General features: G+C 42.4%; 2 protein-coding genes and 2 pseudogenes across 7 annotated transcripts; all 4 read left to right on the top strand.

The window, feature by feature from the left end:
* Positions 1-761: 761 nt before the first annotated feature.
* LOC100413321 (proteasome subunit beta type-5 pseudogene) lies at positions 762-1,537 on the top strand (annotated as a pseudogene).
* Positions 1,538-4,395: 2,858 nt separating this feature from the next.
* Positions 4,396-6,288, top strand: LOC100413685 (unconventional prefoldin RPB5 interactor 1 pseudogene; annotated as a pseudogene).
* A 226-nt stretch (positions 6,289-6,514) lies between these two features.
* On the top strand, positions 6,515-7,138 carry LOC108590166 (peptidyl-prolyl cis-trans isomerase FKBP1C-like). Its single transcript, XM_054236596.2, has one exon. The coding sequence runs from the start codon at positions 6,515-6,517 to the stop codon at positions 6,752-6,754; it is 240 nt and encodes a 79-aa protein (XP_054092571.1). The 3' UTR covers positions 6,755-7,138.
* A 3,914-nt stretch (positions 7,139-11,052) lies between these two features.
* On the top strand, positions 11,053-17,720 carry LOC118143049 (NBPF family member NBPF6-like). Of its 6 annotated transcripts, none has more exons than XM_078332617.1 (8): positions 11,053-11,163; positions 11,467-12,378; positions 13,266-13,367; positions 14,190-14,400; positions 14,510-14,755; positions 15,734-16,108; positions 16,368-16,548; positions 17,051-17,720. In XM_078332617.1, the coding sequence occupies exons 6-8, from the start codon at positions 16,103-16,105 to the stop codon at positions 17,185-17,187; spliced, it is 324 nt and encodes a 107-aa protein (XP_078188743.1). In that variant the 5' UTR covers positions 11,053-11,163; positions 11,467-12,378; positions 13,266-13,367; positions 14,190-14,400; positions 14,510-14,755; positions 15,734-16,102; the 3' UTR covers positions 17,188-17,720. The 6 variants fall into 6 exon arrangements, 5 of the variants coding, with proteins under 5 accessions (XP_078188743.1, XP_078188740.1, XP_078188741.1 ...); XM_078332614.1 differs by having other exon boundaries at positions 13,081-13,367; XM_078332615.1 differs by having other exon boundaries at positions 11,467-13,367; positions 15,734-15,802; positions 16,009-16,108.
* The last annotated feature ends 1,332 nt before the right edge of the window (positions 17,721-19,052 follow it).

The raw sequence follows: 19,052 nt of genomic DNA, 5'->3' as shown, positions 1-19,052 counted from the left end.
CAAAGTGCTGGGATTATAGGTCGAGACACCATGTCTGCCCTCTGGTAATTATTTTAAATAAATCTGTAAATAGAGATTTCTTTTGTTCATACAAAAATATCACTGTGGATCTGGGTGAGTTTGATTATAAGAAAGGAAAATTTTTAAGTGCTTAACACAGAATGGAAACCAATGTACCAAATATTCAATTTGCATGATGTCTGGTAAATATTTGGCTTCAAACTATTTTTCCAGATAAAAAATTAAAAAACAAATAGTTTACCAGAACAATTCTTTAACAAATGAAAAAAATCTCTCAGATCATAACATTTACTTAGAAAACTCTCAGGTGACTTCATTCAAGACCTATTACAGAAGAGTATTTGTCCACTAGAAAGGATAAATAATTTCTTCTTTGTCTCCTAACAATGAATTTTAAAATTCTAATTTATAAAAAGTTTTCCACATAACTTACCCATCTCACCCTTTTAGTTAAAGAATTTTTCTAGATATTTTACAGAGAGGCAGCATGCTTTGTTATTAGAAGATTGTATTAAAATATGAGAACAGGTGATAAAAGCAGACTTTCTACAATATTCTATAATCAATGCATCATATGGTCAACATTTGAGTGAGCATGTATTCCTATTTCCCTTTGCAAAACTACTGCACATATTTCATTATTGTAAGTCCAGTCACAATTTCAAATATACAACAACCTACAACACTCTTTTGCAGTCATGCAATTTAAAATGTTATCCCTTCTTTTGCCCACACTAGACATGGCACTGGCCAGCTTGTTGGAGAGGCTGCTACTCATAAACCAGTGCAGGTTTTCTGGACTTATAGTTAATGCAGATCTGCTGGATTTGGGTCCAGGGAGTCCCAATGACGGGCTGAGCCTGGCCATGCCCAGCTGGGAGTCTCAGAAGAGCAGAAAATCAGAATGCTTCATGGAACCACCACCCTGGCCTTCAAGTTCTGCCATGGAGTCATAGTTGCAGCCAACTATAGGGCTAAAGTGAGTGCTTACATTGCCTCCACATGGTTAAGAAGGTGACAGAGATCAACCTCTACCTGAAGCCATCATGGCTAGGGACACAGTAGATTTTAGCTTCTGAGAATGACTGTTGCTCAGCAATGTCAAATGTATGAGCTTTCAAATAAGGAATGCATCTCTGTAGCAGCTGTCTCCAAGCTGCTTGCCAACATGTTGTATCAGTACAAAGGCATGGGGCTGTCCATGATCTGTGGCTAGGATAAGAGAGGCTCTGGACTCTGCTACATGGACACTGAAGGGAACTGGATCTTGGGGGCCACCTTCTCTGTAGGTTTTGGCTCTGTGTATGCTTATGGGGTCATGACTCAGGGCTATTCCTATAACCTGGAAATGTAGCAGGCCTATGATCTGGCTCACGAAGTGAGCTACCAAGCCACCTGCATAGATGCCTTCTCAGGAGGTGCTGCTAACCTCTACCATGTGCAGGATGGCTGGATCCAAGTTTCCAGTGACAGTGCAGCTGATCTTCACAACAAGTATGATGGAACTGCCCCATGAAGGAGAGTGATGAGCCTGTTTGCATTTATTGGGTGACTGTCATTGGTAATATGCATACAGTGCTCCATCTTATCTCTAGTGGAGGGGTCTTCAACTGTATCAGTACTTTTTTTTAAAGCTCTGGAACACTGACATCTATGTGTTACCAGTTGTTAATGAGCTGCTGCAGAGGTGCTGATTTTACTTTCTTGGATATTCACATATACTACTCACTAATTGACCTGAATGAATGGATGAATGAATGGACAAATGAATAAAATGTCATTCTTAATTTTTTATATCAGTTGAAATATCTTAGAGCTTATTAGCTACTGTGGTCCTGTGTTGTGAAACAGGAGGGTTTTAACAGTTCAGTTCTTTAAAATTCTACTGAGTTCTACAACTAGAATCCAGCAACTTGTCTTTAAAAATAAAATTTGATTTAAGCCTAGGGGAGAAGAACCTTGATCCATTTGGTTTAGAAACCCTTGGGGAAAAAGAGTCTTGCTTCTTTTTAGTCAATTTCTCTATGCGTTCTTGGCAATTACAGCTAATATATCTTAAAATTTTTAAAATTCAAAATGATTACAAAAGCTACCATAAAATTTAATAGGGAGATTTAAAAAGTCAAAATCCTTCCTTTCCAGGAATAATCAATGTTAATAATTTGGTGTGCATCTCTCTAAGCCTTCTTCTAGGCACATATTAATATGTAAATACATATATCCTTTAAAAAAAAACCAATTGGGTTCTGACACATATATTTTTCTATAATATTTTTCTTTCCACTACACTATATAGCATACGCAAGGGGGGTGGGACATAGCCCTACTGAAGACTTTTGATTCCTATATTGAAAACTCCCCCAACAAGAAAGTGTACCAATCTAAGTCTCCATTAGTAGCCTATCAAATTGGCTGTTTCTCCAGTCTCATATTTTTCTAGTGGTTATTCCATTATATGGCTAAGCCATCACTCTTTTTATCATTATTGATGGTCAGGTTATCACCAGCTGTTCTCTATCACACATACACACACACACACACACACACACACAGAGAGAGAGAGAGAGAGAGAGAGAGAAAGTTTTTCTTTGGGAACTTGTACAAGAAATTCCAGATGACAGTAATCTGGTCAAAAGATATGCATATTTTAAATGTCAACAGTTAAGGCTAAATGGCCCTCTGAATAGGCATACCAATTTATATTTCCAATAATGTATGAGTGTCTTTTCATATCTTGCCAGTATTAGTAACATTGCTTCTTACTCTTGACAGTTGAAGAGCTTAAAAATGACCTTATTCTTCTGATGACGAGAGCAGGTAAGTATGACATTTATGTTTATAAGTCATTCACATTTTTCCTAAGAATTGCCAATTAAAATTACGTTCTCATTGATTTTTTTGTCTCTTATTATTACAGACATTAGTCACTTATCTGTTAATCTCACATCCATTTTTGTAAAATGGGAGTCATAACAGTCATTATCTTGAAATGATGTTGTAAGGATCGAATGAGAAAATACATGGTAACGTGTTCAGTATAGTGCCTGGTATAGCACAGTACACATTTAATAACTGCTGTTGTTATTATTACACTGTTACATTGTAAATGTTTCTTCCCAGACTTTTTAAAAAAATTTGTTTATGGTACCCTTCACTAAAAGGTTTTTAATATTTATGTAGTCATTTATATCTATATTTTTCTTTATAGCACTATAAGAAATGTTAAAACAAAGTCTATCAGGCAGTTGGAAAATGATACCAGATAACACTCTAGATCTACACAAAACAATGGACACTGAAAATGTAAACATGTAGGCAAACAGAAAAGTTTTTTCTTATTATTTAAATTTAAGGACAATCAACTGTCTAAGCAAAAAACAACATAGTTTGGCATTAATAAGGGAGTAGGTGTAAAATGTGTGATAAAAATAGCACCAAGCCCAGAAGAGGAGAAATAAAAATACACTATCATAAGGCTCTGAAACTATACGTGAAGTGCTGTAATACTGTTTGAAGATAGATTAGAATAAGTTAAAGGTGTATAAACCCTAAAGTATCCATCAAATATAGTTAACTACCCAATTAATTTAAATGAAAGCATAAAGAGGACAAAAACAAGAAAAGATAGATTTTAACTATATCAATACTGACATGAAATATAAAGGGTATAAACACACCAACTATAAGTTTTATGTTGTCAGATTGGATTAAAAATGAAGACTCAACTATATACTGCCTGCAAAAAAACACTACCTTCAATATAAAGATACAAATAGGTAAAGAGGTAAAAGCAATAATAAAAGATAAATCACCCCAAGGAAGGCAAAAAGACAACCCACAAAATGGGAGAACATTTTTGCAAATTATATCTGACAAAGACTCATATCTGGAATATTCAAGAAACTCTCAGAATTTAATAATAAAAGACAACCTAATTAAAAAAAATGAACTAAGTATCTGAATAGACATTTTTTCAAGAAAGATCTACAAAGGACTTCTCATCCAGTAGGACAGCTATAATTTTTCTGTTTTTTTGTTTTTCAGACGGAGTTCAGCTCTCGTTCCCCAGGCTGGAGTGCAATGGCGTGATCTCGGCTCACCTCAACCTCCGCCTCCTGAGTTCAGGCAATTCTCCTGCCTCAGCCTCCTGAGTAGCTGGGATTACAGGCACGCGCCAGCATGCCCAGCTAATTTTTTCTATTTTTAGTAGAGACGGGGTTTCACCATGTTGACCAGGATGGTCCCGATTTCTTGACCTCATGATCCACCCGCCTCAGCCTCCCAAAGTGCTGCGATTACAGGCTTGAGCCCGGCCTGGTTTCTTAAAGATTAGTTGCGGGAGCCCGTGGCGGGGCGGCGGCAGCATGCACGTTTGAGATGCGGCTGCGGCGGCGGCGGCGACGAGCGCGGTCTCTTGGGCGCGGGACGCGCGGCGCCTGAGGGCGGGCGCGTGGGTGCTGGGCAGCCTCTAGCCGCGCCGCCTGCGTAGGCGCTGGTTCAGGACTCATTCACATAGCTGAGACCTGCGGGCCGGTCACGGGGGCGCCCACCGTGGAGATGCTCTCCGATCCTGCGCTCCCCTCGGCCTCAGCCCCAGCCCCGCCCCGGGTTCTGCTGCGCGCCCTGGACGTGGCGCGGCTGCACGAGGAGCAGGAAAAGGAGGAAGGTAGATATAATGTCTATAACGCCCTTCGAGAAAGACTCAACACCTTGCCTGATAAATTGTCTTATAATATAATGACACCATTTGGCCTTTTTGCCTTCATGCCGGAAAAACTTGTCCATACTAATGAAGTCACTGTTTTAATGGGTGACAACTGGTTTGCAAAGTGCTCAGCAAAGCAGGCTGTAGGTTTAGTTGAGCACCGGAAAGAACATGTAAGAAAAACAATAGAGGATTTAAGAAAAGTGATGAAAAATTTTGAATCAAGAGTTGAATTCACAGATTTGCAGAAAATGAGTGATGCTGCAGGTGATATTGTTGATATAAGAGAAGAAATTAAATATGACTTTGAGTTTAAAGCAAAACACCGAATGGCTTGTAAACCACATTCCAAACCAAAAACATCAGATATTTTTGAAGCGGATATTGCAAATGATAGGAAATCCAAGGATTTGCTTGCTGATAAAGACTGTGGGCTCGATTTGAAGAACTAGAGAGACAAGAATTGCTGGGTGAACTTGATAGTAAGCCTGATACTGTGATTGCAAATGGAGAAGACACTACATCTTCTGAAGAAGAAAACGAAGAGCATAACACAAATGTGAATGTGGTGCATCAAGTAACAGACTCTCATACTCCAGATGTCCTAAGGATGTGGCAAGTTCAGAACCATTTAGGGATCAGTTGAATAGTCGGTTGAACTGTTCAGCGAATGGTTCCGGTTCTTACCACAGTGATGATGATGATGATGACGACGATGACGATGACGACGACGTTGATGACGACGATGATGGTGATAATGAGCATGAGGCTTTAGGAGCTGGAGATAATTCTATACCAACAATATATTTTTCTCATACTGTTGAGCCTAAGAGGGTCCGAATACATACTGGAAAGAATACCACTTTAAAATTCAGTGAAAAGAAAGAAGAAGCCAAACGTAAACGAAAGCGAAAGCACAGCACTGGCAGCGGCCACTCTGCCCAGGAGCTGCCGACCATCAGGACACCTGCTGACATTTACAGAGCCTTTGTTGACCTTGTGAATGGAGAATACGTCCCTCGTAAATCCATCCTGAAGTCTCGAAGTAGAGAGAAGAGTGTGTGTAGTGACACCAGTGAAAGCAGCGCTGCTGAATTTGACGATAGGGCGTTTTGAGGAGTATCAGCTGCGAAGCCACTTGCAGTGACACCAGTGAGAACATTTTGGAAGAGGAACCACAAGAAAATCATCAAAAGAAACATTTGCCCTTATCAGGAACACCTGAGGCTTTTTCTGGAACTGTTATAGAAAAAGGATTTGTATCACCTTTCTTAACACCACACCCAGCCATTGCTTATCCTGTGCTACCCACCATTCCAGAACGAAAGGAAGTTCTGTCGGAAGCATCAGAAGAAACTGGAAAGAGGGTTTCAGAGGTTTTTTGTTTTTTTTTTTTGAGACGGAGTTTCGCTCTTGTTACCCAGGCTGGAGTGCAATGGCGCGATCTCGGCTCACCGCAACCTCCGCCTCCTGGGTTCAGGCAATTCTCCTGCCTCAGCCTCCTGAGTAGCTGGGATTACAGGCACGCGCCACCATGCCCAGCTAATTTTTTGTATTTTTAGTAGAGACGGGGTTTCATCATGTTGTCCAGGATGGTCTTGATCTGTTGACGTCGTGATCCACCCGCCTCGGCCTCCCAAAGTGCTGGGATTACAGGCTTGACCCACTGCGCCCGGCCCAGTTTCAAAGTCCGCCGCTGTCATAGGAGTGCAGTTGGACACCATCTCCCCAGGAGACGGGCTCACCTTCCCGGGGCGTGGTCAGACCTGCGTGGTGCACTCCACCAGGATGCTTGAAGATGGAAAGAAACTGGATTCCTCCTGGGACCGAAACAAGCCCTTTAAGTTTATGCTAGGCAAGCAGGAGGTGATCGGAGGCTGGGAAGAAGGGTTTGTCCCGATGGGTGTGGGTCAGAGGGCCAAACTGACTACATCTCCAGATTATGCCTGCGGTGCCACTGGGCACCCAGGCATCATCCCACCACATGCCACTCTTGTCTTCGATGTGGAGCTTCTAAAACTGGAATGACAGGAATGGCCTCCTCCCTTAGCTCCCTGTTCTTGGGTCTGCCATGGAGGGATCTGGTGCCTCCAGATGCGTGCACATGAATCCATATGGAGCTTTTCCTGATGTTCCACTACACTCTGTATGGACATCTGCCCTGACTGAATGTGTTGTCACTCAGCTTTGCTTCCGACGCCTCCATTTCCTCTTCCCCTTTATCCTCGTATGTGTGTTTACCTAAACTAGATGCCATAAACCTCAAGTTATTCATTTTTTTTTTGTTTTCATTTTGGGGTGAAGATTCAGTTTGTCTTTTGGATCGAGGTTTCCAGTTAACTACATGATCAAGTATTAACAGCGCAAGTGATAGGTTAACTTTAGAATAGGAATTGGTGTTGGGGGGGCTTGCAAGAATATTTTATTTTAATTTTTTGGATGAATTTTTATCTATTATATATTAAACATTCTTGCTGCTGCGCTGCAAAGCCATAGCAGATTTGAGGCGCTGTTGAGGGCTGAATTACTCTCCAAGTTGAGAGATGTCCTTGGGTTAAAATAAAAGCCCTACCTAAAACTGAGGTGGGGATGGGGAGAGCCTTTGCCTCCACCAGTCCCACCCACCCTCTCCTTAAACCCTCTGCCTTTCAAAGCAGGTCATTTTCACTGCGATGTTGGACACTACAGGTATCTATCTGTCCCTGAGCCAGCAGGGACCTCTGAAACCTTCTTTGTGGCCTGGCTTACTTTTTTTTCTCCATCCTGTAGTTTTTCTAATGGACTTTCAGGAATTTTGGAATCTCCTAACTTTCCAAGCTCCACCACTTCCTAAATCTTGAGAACTTTGACAGTTTAAATTGAAGGTGCTGTTTGTAGACTTAACACCCAATGAATGCCCAGCCATCATGACAAAATCTTGAATGTTCTCTTAAGAAAATTATGCTGGTCATCAAAGCTTCAGCATCTCCAGTTTTTTGATGCTTGGCTCCCTCTGCTGATCTCAAAGTTTCCTGGCTTTTCCTCCCTCAGCCCCTTCTCATCCCTTTGCTGTCCTGTGTAGTGATTTAGTGAGAGAAATCATTGCTGCCCCCTCCCCCCAGCACCATATATGAATTTGAAGTTTTATTATTGCAATAAAAGTGCTTTATGCCGGCTTTTCTCAAAAAAAAAAAAAAAGAAAGAAAAAGAAAAAAAATATCCACAATCATCTGAAAAAATTAATACTTCCCCCTCCTCCAACTAATATTTTCCTCTGTATGGACTGATTTTCTTGATATACTTCCACCAAAATGCATAGCAATAGAATGAAGGCAGAAGCAAATAGGAGGATCCTACTGTTGTTATTAGAGCTAACTCTTCTCATTACATTTTATTTGTCTTGGAAAATAGAATTATTCCTCATAAATGGCATATTAACATTCAATGCTGGGCTTAATGCTGCTTTTTGTAAGTAGTTTAATACACAAGTTTAAAATGTCTCTCTTTTAATTTTGAATATAATAAACAATTGGCATAATAATATGAATACATGTTCTTTTAAGTACTTGAAAGTTTTAAGACTGTATGGGAGTCCTGAGACCAATGTCTTTGAACCAGTACCACAAAGAAACAACTGAAACACATTGTTTAAGATTATACCACTGTTTAATGCAATTTAGATGGATCCATTTGTTACTTTGGTGTTTTCTTCTTATGACTCATACTTGGTGTTTTCCCCAATATCTATTTTCATTGTTTAGATAAGAAGACGGCCTCCTTAAGCTCCCTGTGGTCTTCTAATTTTGACATTCCCTAGGTCATTGCATTACTCACTGTATTTCATATTATGTTTATATTTCTTTTTGTTCAGAATCGTATTAAGCCAGAAGCTACATGTCATGCTATGTTGGGAAACCCATTCTGCCCCATTTAAAGTGTTTGCTGCCGTCTTTAAGCTGCGATCTAAGCTGCCAATCTGATATAACTGTTGATGGTGTTGGAATTGGGAAGAGCTGTACACAGCCTACTGTCCTAAGTGGTAGTGGCCAGCTCCAACATACCCTGGTCTAGGTCTATATTAATGGCCAATGATATGTGTTTTTTGAGAAAAGATAATTCTTTTTCCTGTTTTCAACTGGAATTTACCTGTGGCAATGATATTGATATCACTAACCAGAAACCAGAGTCAGTCTGTTTTCTGTATTGAATCTCTATCTAACAGTCACCCATTTGGACCCTCAGTGTGTTACAAAGACAAAAGTGTAAAACAAATCAAATATCCTTTGTTTTTGAAGCGTAAGTTCACATTATGCAGTTTACATTTTCAAGTTGGCTCTCTTCTGGATAATATAATTTGCAAGGACTTCAAAGATTAATAGTTTGCCTTGCTAGTGCTCAGACTGTAGTTCTTGGATGACAACTTCCATATCCCATGAGAGCTTGGTAGGAATGCAGACTCTTAGGCCTCACCCTAGATTTAATCCAATCTGCATTTTAACAAGATCCCTAGGTGATTCTTACGGAAACCATGTTTGTGAGCACTGACCTTAGGGTATTTGAGCTCTAATTATTTCAGCTCACTGCCTTATAATTGGAAAATTGTTGCCATATAAATATAGCCCTCATAAGATGTGCTATGTTTAGCCAAAATATGTCATGTTTTGGCTTGTTCCTTAGTTTGTCCTCAATGTTATTTTTCCAGAGTTAGTTGAAGTTGCCTCTTTCCAAATACTGAAATGTCACGATGTATTTTCAGAATCCATTTCCTTTAAAACAGATTTTCTATTCTCTTTTGAAGCATCAGATTAATCACTTCAGTTCCTATTAGATTTTTGTCTCCTTGAAAATATTGATGTGTAAATTCTTTGCTCTGTGGAATGATCAGTCAGAGTTAGTGCATATTTTTTCTTCCCTCTTGATTTGGAGATTCACTTTTATATGTTACTAAATTAGTAAAGTGTTAAAATGCGGTACCTTTGATTTCTGTGAATCATTCCCAGCCCTTGGCTATAAAGGCCAGCATAATTTACTATCATATAGTTCAAGAGCTTAACAGAGAAATTGGACTTTTTGGGGAAGAAGAATGCATATAAAATATATTAACAAATTTATAGGAGTTTAAAGAAGTCCCTCTAAGGCAGCCAGTCTCACCCTGGCTTCACTTCAGAATTATTTGAGAAGATTTTAAGAAGCCCTAGTATTGCTCCCTTCTCTGAGACACACTGGCTTAATTGGTCCGGCGTTGTTTTCATGTGTCTGTATTTTTTTAAAAACTCTCAAAGTGATGCAAACCGTGGATTGAAAGTCACTGCTCTACCAAAGAGCAAAGCCAAAAAATAAACATGACTTGGTCAGGCAGCCTGTAACAGGAGTCTCTTTCATTAAGGGGTCTACTTATCCTTGGTACTAGTATATATAGTAATTAAAGTTGTCAGCTGGGTCCATCAGATTTAGCTACATCTCTGTAAGAATTACTCGAGTGTTTGTTTTTAACCTTCTTTTATGAAAACAGCAAAAATACTGAAGAAAATGAGGTTACACTATGGAATAAGTTATAGAAAGTTTAGTAAAGAGCAAATTATAAGTTAAATCTGCATCCACATTAAAAAGAATGTAAGGGTGGATGCGTATGGCAATTTCCTCAAACCTATTCTCCGACAAGAGGCAGAATACAAATACAGCACTTCCTCAAATAACATTTAGTCAACACTGCTTTCTCATTATAATACTGACAAGAAAAAAAACCATGTCAAAAGCACGTGTTGAAGCAGAGGATCCACATAACAAGACTAAGGCTGAGAGGGTCCTTTGGGAAAATTGAGAAGAGCAGATCTGTCTTGGGAAAGAAAGAAGCAACTGGGGATGATGGCTTAGTGCCTAACTATCACATCACTTCTTATTTTTTTTAAATAAAGATGGGGTCTCACTTTGTTGTCCAAGCTGGTTTCAAATTCTTGGCCTCAATTGCTCCTTCCACCTCTGCCACCCAGAGTACTGGGATTATAGGCATGAGTCACCATGCCCAGGCCCAACTATCACTTCCTAAGCCAGAATTAGGTCTCCAGTAAGGACCTAAAAACATTGAGCTAGTCATGGAGGCTTGTGCTTAGACGTATTAAGAAAGGTGAGTCTGCAGCACTGTCACAAGGGTGAGCAAATACTGAGAGGGACTGCTGAGGAAATGGTCTTCATCAGTGACTCTCAGGTGAGACCAGGGGGCCTTGGGTTTCAGCACAGCCTGGGCAATTGAAATGCAGGGCTCCTGAAAATCCATGACACCCCCACATTCTAATTCCGTTATTGCAACTGCAGACGGTTAACTGGCACAACGGCTGCTAACCTCCCTCACTCTTGTAAAGTCTGAGCTACAGGCAGTGCCTTTGGCTCTGAGCTCAGGCATGCTAAACTCTGTTTCGGCAATTAAGTGCTGTGGGGTGTTGATCAAGTTCTTCTTAACTGTAAGTAAACCATTCCAGCTGTTGTCATCCCTCAGTGCTGACTAAACGTATTTGATTTCACTTGTTTTTGACCCATCATGTGTTTTGGTTTCTTCTCCCTATTCCCTTGTTATACCTCCTCCTGGAGCCCTCAGCTGAGGAATATGGGGACCCCTGTCTTCAGGAGGAGGGAGGGTCACATGAGATAATGAGCACCATTTGGGTGCCTGGAGAGGACACCTGGAAGGCAGTCAGTGGGTGTTGGGAATGTGCAGTTCCTTACATGTGCCGTGTAACTAATTTAAACTGATTTCTTCCCACCAGATTCTCCTTTAAGCTGATTTCTTCCCACAAGATTCTCCTTTGTTCCTCTATGGATCCTTACACCCCCAGCCAAGACCCAGCTCACTGGCTCAGACCCATGCTGTCTTCCCCACATTCCCTGCAGTCCAGAGCCAGAACCAGGCTCCAGAGGACAGGACTTCAAATCTGCATACATCATGAGATATATCATTCTAACCTCTCTCCATTTTATTCTCATTTCCATTTCTACATGTCCAGTTAAGGGTCTATAATGCAACTCAGATGAATCTTGAGGCCAGGGTATATGAGAGAGCATTTTCTGAATTAACTTTGAGAAAAGTGACTCCAGGACCTGCTTTATGCTACACAAGATGACAGACAAGCATCTGTCTACAGGACAGTCTTTGCTTCGGTTCAGCCCAATTGATAACAGAGAGAGATTTCACTGAAGTTGTCAGAGAGAAGACTGAAATCCATGAAACCACAGGAAACAAAGCCGATAATGAGATAAATGGGGAAAGGAAAGAAAATAATGGGAAACTGGGTTGTTCCATTTTGTATCTCTAAATCCCGCTGCCATGTAGTAAACACCTGGTGAGATTTCAGTTTAGATGCATGCCTTGAACTCACACCTTGAGATTCTCACTGACATGATCTGGGATGTGGTTTGGGTGTCTGTAGTTTTAAAATGCTCCCACGTGATTCTGATATGTGGCTGAAGATGAGGAAGACAACTGGTCTTCTACGACCTCAGGTTGCCAACATGGAAGTGTTCCATATGCGTGGCTACTCCGAAGAAGAGGCTGAGCATCCATCAGCATTTGATGGGATCTGTATTCCCCTCGCAATGGTACTGTTCATATAGCACAGAAAAAAATCAGACAGGAAACCAAGAAAATTAAGAGAATAGACCTTTAGCCTCTGCTCCTAATGGTGAGTGTGGCATCTATATGTGAGGGCATCAAGAGCAGGGAGTACCCTGGTGAGAGGAACATCCTGCTTCCTGGGGCACAGGCTCTTACTCTAAAGAGGAAGAACAACGACATATTAGACATTGTGGAGGTCACAGGGTAGCTTGGGGAGAAGGGATCCTGGGCCAGACTCTTGGGCTCCATCCATTGCTGAGCTTCTCTGTGCCTCAGTTTCCTCATCTGTTCTTTGGGTATTATAATAATACCTACCTCTGTAAATTGCTACCTCTGTAAATGACTGTTTCTTCTAAAGCACCTAGAACAATACTTGGCACAGAGTAAACACTATTCATTCTTTATTCTACTATTTCTAACTTAATTCAAACTTTATTAGTATTTGGCCATATTTCTTTTATGATTTCAGGGTCCAATGCCTCATATTTTATGCAATTATATTCAGATACGATTTTTCAAATCTTTGACAAATTTGTGCTTGAAATTCCCAGTTCCAGGGAATCTGTGAGTCCCACAGTCCTAAGGGCATTTCCTACTGTCCAGAATATCAGTACTTCATGCCCTCATTGAGTGTGTTGCCAGAGAGGCTGCAAGACTTGGGAATGTGGCCCAAAACTAAGAGTCAGACCTTGGGGGCTGTGAATTCTGACTCTGTCTCATTCCAGGTGTTACTTGATGTGCCACTGAGTTTCTTTTTCCCCATCTCTAGGTTGGAGAGTGTCAGATGCCAGCGAGTTGGGAGGTTGATAACTAAAAATGAGGAAATCCCTCAGTGGAGCCTGATAGTGCAGATGCTTTGGTCCTTGGGATGGACACTGCCACCTGCCATGTAGGCAGTGACCACAACAGCCTGTCCAGCCTTCCACTGAGGCAGGCATGACTTTCTTTTCTCAGACTGTGATGACTACAAAGAGCACATCAAGTCTCTGCAAAAGACATATTTCAAATCAGAGTGCAGACCATTTATAAGGAGTTCACAGAAATTGAGGAGCTCAGGTGAGCAGACGCTGTGGGGACAGGTGGGGGGCAAAGGTGTGAATCTCTGAAGCGCAGCACTTCCCCTGGGAGAACCAGCAGCTAAGCTGGGCCAGGACCAGGACAGACATTTACGTGGCAGGCACATTTCACAGCAGCACTCATAAAACAGAACAGTCATCTTAGCATGTTACTGGTTGCAGTTGTTTCCTTGAGTTTCGTTTACACTTTTTATAACACTGAAATGTTGATTCAAAATTTGCATATCTAAAATTAATTAAAAGAAAGTGAACCACCCAACAGCATTTAGTACACTCTATTCCATGTTCTCTTAGAGTCACCTCCTGGCTGACTGCAGCAACTCATTTGTTCATCCAATACTGCCTTCTTGACCCGTCATTCTTTTCTTCTTTCATCTTTACAATTCACCCCATCTGCACCGAGCCACACTTCTGTGCATGGCTCTGTTTCCAGTCACTGCCCGATGTACTATGGGAGTTTTCATATAGAAATGTCCATGGCTAAAGTGAGGAGCTGAAAGGACATCCTTCTGAAACCGATTTGGGAAGTTGGAAATTCCTGGGGTTCAATCCCTTGTGGTTTAATCTTTGTCATCTCAAAATATATAGATATAGATATGCTATAGACACACACACACACACACACACACACACACACACACACACACACATTCCTCTGGACCACAGGCATTTCCCCAAACATTTTCTGATGTTCTGCTTGGGGGGCTTCTTGAGGACATTCTCACCTAAACCTCTGTTGCAGTATTAGAACTGATCACTCATCCCTTTACATTATTAAACCTTTTCTGCTACCTCACCATAGGCAATATAAAGCCCTGGCTATCAGGCAGAGCAGCTGACAAAGTTACAGAAGGAGTTACAAAAATGAAGAGATGCCTCCACCACACTGAATAAAAATTTCAAGCCCCCCCCCACTCCTGATTACCTGGACAAGTCCCAGGGTCAGGACCTCCAAGAGCAGCTGGCTAAGGGGCTCAGGCTGACCGAGCATTATGTCAACAAGCTCAGCCCAGGTAAGGTGGGCACAGGCCCTGATGACACACAGCCCCAGGCTTATGAAATTCCCCAGACCACCACACCTCCACAATGACAATTTTATTTCTTTACACTAAAAATTCATAGCCATGACATGACCAGGACTTCCTGGACAGAAACTGAGATGGAAAACCCATGGGGTCGGAGGTCACAGGATGGCAAATGTCTCCTCATTTCTTGCTGGAACGTGGTCTTTGGGGCAAGAGGCAGCATCTGTCCAGTTTTAAAGGACAGGAAGGAGGCTGTGACAGGAGGCAGCTTGTCAGAGTCAAAAGAGTCCTGGACTAAGAATGAGGATTCCAGGCTCTATCTTCAGCAGTGTCTTTGGCAACTGTGAGTAACTGATTAAATCATCCTTCCTGAGTTTCCATCTATAAATCTGTAAAGGCAGACAAATTGTCTCTTGCATTCAAATGTGGGAACACTTATGACAATATTTCATGACTAGATAAAGCCCCTGCTGTGTGGTTTGGAGAAGTCACTTGATGTGGGGGCATTTGGTGGTAGGAAGCCATCTCCATGCACTCCACATGGAGAGTGTGTTCCTGGATGAGACAGCAGAAGCCTCTAGGAGGGCGCACAAAGTCCCCGAAGTGTGGAGTACAGTGGGACAAGTTAGTTTGTCCTGTCATAGAAGAAAGATACAGGTGGCTGGGTGCAGTGGATCAAGCCTGTAATCCTAGCACTTTTGGAGGCTGAGGTGGGTGGATCATGAGGTCAAGAGACTGAGACCATCCTGGTCAACATGGTGAAACCCCGTATCTACTAAAAATACAAAAAATTAACTGGGCATGGTGGTGTGTGCCTATAATCCCAGCTACTCAGGAGGCTGATGCAGGAGAATTGCCTGAACCCAGGAGGTGGAGGTTGCAGTGAGCCGAGATTGTGACTTTGCACTCCAGCCTGGGTAACAAGAGCCAGAGCGAAACTCCGTCTCGTGGGGGAAAAAAAAGAAAGATAAGGTTTCAATGTAAGCTGTAACAGGACACACAGCCTGTGCCTGGGTATCAGAAGTGAGGCAGGATTGGGGAGACAACTGCTGAAGCTTGGAGAGAGGCTGCACAAGCCTGTGGTAAAATGGAGAGCAAGATGTCTTTTGACTATTTGGCCACATCTTGATGGTGACCCTCCAGATCAGAAACATGTTGCCTCATGGATCAGGAAAACCTGTCAGGTTAAAAATAATACATGACAGTGTTCAGCACAATGCAGACCCATAGATGCATGTTCATGTCTCGCTACACATAGGGCTGACTGTGATTTCAGTGGGTAAGGTGGGAAATATCTGAATAGATGCTTCTATAATTCCAGAAAATGATAAATATCATCAAGATAATAAGATGAGGAGGTCGAGAAAGCAGAGAAATCAGCTGCCTCCAGGTAACACTGAATAACCAGGAGCGGGTAATGGGTGGTGAAATCTGGAAAAGGTCTCAGAAAGAACGTAAGTTAGGTGAAAGGTCAGGTGGACTGACCAAACTCAGGGGTTTCCGATCTCACCTGTTGTCTGCCTCTTTGGCATTACCATGTATGCAAGTATTTGCTAGCAGGAAAGTGAATGAAAACAATTCATATCATGCTCACAGTTTTGAGAACAAGCGAGGTTGAGGATACAGGAACTGTTTCTGTGAAGATGCAAGAACCTGCATTCATTTGGCCTCTGATGCTAATTTCAACAAAATGTGTGTAAGTGCTGAATGCACTGTGTCCTGGCAGTCTCCCACAGGGATCCCTCCAGCTCTTCCTCCCCAGCTCATTGTCTGCCCAGTGCACTGAGCACCTGCCACTCTGTCTCCTGCTCCACACAGGGAAGGATGGTTGTGTCTCTCTGAGAGGACCGTACTTGGCTTCCTCTGGCCTCTCCTTTGGTCCTCCCTATAGAACTATCTGGGTGCAGTGGTATGGGTCCTGTCCAGTGTTTATCTTCTGCCTTCTTCACCCCAAGCTGAGCCAGGAGCTATTGGAGGCAAAGGAGCAGGAAGGCCCAGAAGACTCCCTGGATGAAATTTACTCGACTCCTTCTGTTCAGCGTCACCTGTCTGACTGCCACCAGCCTTATAGCAGTGCCTCATCCTCATTGGAGAATCAGCTCACGTGCCCTGCTCTGAATGTAGCCTGTGTAGCCTGTGAGTACTCCAGCCTGAAGGTCACAAAACCATGGTCCTCCAGGCAGCCTCTATATGTTATGTTTCTGCAACTTGTGTCACTGAGTCAGATCATCAATGCAGGCAGGCCCCGTAAACTGAGCCTGCCTCAGTTTTGAATCTGACTATTGGCTCCATTTTCAATCACAGACATCCAGTGGGAGGAAATTCCTCTTTTCCTGTCCCAAGTGACTTCTCAGTCACCTGGTTTCTTCTCACAGGAACAGGCTGTAGGCATGAAAACAGGAAAGAGGTCAGGACTCACAGCAAGTTTTTGGCCATAGTAGCCCATCTGAATATATTTGCAGAAAAGCCTTCTTCTGTAGGATAGGGCATCTCTCTTTTCTCAAATGATGTTGCTAACTGCATCCTTGAACAGTGCCCTTATCTCTTCTCTGGCCCTCCACACATCCAGGCAGTTTTGCGCCATTATTTCAAAGGCCATTTTATAATTCCGGTGTCTGATAAGGGTTCTCTACTCTAGGGATCTCCATCTCAGGGGCCATGGACAGTTGTGGGTTCTGCATATCTGCTGGGGTGCTTCCAACCAGCGGAGAGCCTCAGCCCCACTCAAGTGTTCTCAACCTGGAAGAGGGAGTGTGCAGAAGAAAAGAAAGATAGAAAGTGGGGTCTGGAGGACTGCCAGGCAATGCCGGAGCAGCAAATGCCAAAACAGCAAGTTTATTTTTGCACACCACAGGTTATATACCTTTCAGTGCTTGAGGAGTGACGTACATGCCATTGTATCTTGAAATAAAATCAAGAACATAAATCACAAGAAAAGGGGTACAGAAAGTATGACTCTTAATCATAGGGTGTACAGCAAAAGGACAATAAAGTTTGCAAAAGGGGGTCATAAATCTAAACATATGTTTATCCAAAATCAGTCAAACAAGCAAGATCATTAAAAAGGTACAGCTGGACCTTTCCAAATGTCATTCTAACCTTGCCTATTCATATAGGATTATATGCAAATGATATGATTGAGTTAGCAGAGGTAAACAAAGTCATACAGTTATTGTGCAGAGAAGGAACTAGGAGGCACACAATGTCTAACCACACAATGTCTCGTTAGACCACGAAGCCTGAGCTAAGCCATTCTGTTGCAAATGTCAGAGGCAAAAATAAATGATTAAAGAATCAGTGCAACCAGACTTCCTCTTTTCCCTTAACTCAACAGCCTCCAGGAGAGGAGAAACATATATGGGCTCAAGCTCAAGATGGCAAGGGTCCTGTCAAGGATCCCTTGCAGGAGCGATCCCCACACATCCAGTGGGAGGAACTTCCTTTTTTTCTGTCCCAAGTGACTCCTGGGTCACCTGGCTTCTTTTCACAAGAACAGGCTGTGGGCATGAAAACAGGAAAGAGGTCAGGACTCACAGCAAGTTTTTGGCCACAATAGCCCATCTGGATATATTTGCATAAAAACCTTCTTCTGTAAGATAGGGCATCTCTCTTTTCTCAAATGATGTTGCTAACTGCATGCCTTGAACAGTGCCCTTATCTCTTCTCTGGCCATCCACACATCCAGGCAGTTTTGCACCATTATTTCAGAGCCCATTGTAGAATTCCTGTGTCTGATAAGGATTCTCTACTCTAGGGATCTCCAGCTCAGGGGCCATGGACAGTTGTGGGGCCATGACCTGTTAGGAACTGGGCCACACAGCAGGAGGTCAGCGGTGGGAGAGCATGACTGCCTGAATTTTGCCTCCTGCCAGATCAGCAGTGGCATTCAATTCTCACAGGACTCGAACCCTATTGCAAATTGCACATGTGAGCGATCTAGGTTCTGCACCCCTCATGAGAATTTAATACATGATGATCTGTCACTGTCTCCCAGTGACTGTCACCCCCACGTGGGACCATCTAGTTTCAGGAAAACAAGCTTAGGGCTTCCACTCATTCTACCTTTTGGTGAGTTGCATAATTATTCCATTAGATATTACAATGTAATAATCATAGGAAAAAAGCACACGAAAAATGTAATATGCATGAATCATCCTGAAACCATCCCCCATACCCTGGAGCCAGAAAAATTGTCTTCCATGAAACTGGATGCTGGTGACAAAAAGGTTGGGGAATGCGGCTCTACGTGCTCAGAGGTGACTTCCCTCCACTGACACAGTCCAGCATCCCGCCCTTTACTCAGGCCCAGGCTTGCATTCTCTGCAGAGCTCCAGTGCCTTTTTCCATGTGTGGGCTTGTTGTTTCAATCGTGATTTGGTCTCAGTGCTATATTCTCATGAAAACCATTGAGAATGAGTGTCCCTCATGAGGTACTGGCCTAACTGTTGAGCAAAGCAGAGTGGTTTCTATCCTCATGATGTCCAGAAAACCCTTCCTCTGAGCAAGTGCCCCTTGGTGTAGCAGCTTCACAGGATATGTAGAGAAAAATTCCTCATTTCATTTCATCTTGCTCATTGCATTTTTTTTAACTTCCATTCTGGGAGTTTCATTTGGATTGTTGGGAGTTTCAACCATCAACC

The sequence above is a fragment of the Callithrix jacchus genome, chromosome 7, assembly GCF_049354715.1.
Source record: "Callithrix jacchus isolate 240 chromosome 7, calJac240_pri, whole genome shotgun sequence".
NCBI classification, from domain to species: domain Eukaryota; kingdom Metazoa; phylum Chordata; class Mammalia; order Primates; family Cebidae; genus Callithrix; species Callithrix jacchus.
This window is presented reverse-complemented; position numbering and strand designations above follow the sequence as displayed.

Coding starts and splice junctions, on each gene's coding strand:
- LOC108590166 (XM_054236596.2), top strand. CDS start 6,515: ATGCTTGAAGATGGAAAGAAACTGGATTCCTCCTGGGACCGAAACAAG.
- LOC118143049 (XM_078332618.1), top strand. Junction 16,549..17,050: donor GAATGTAGCCTGTGTAGCCT/GTGAGTACTCCA, acceptor TCTCTACTCTAG/GGATCTCCATCTCAGGGGCC.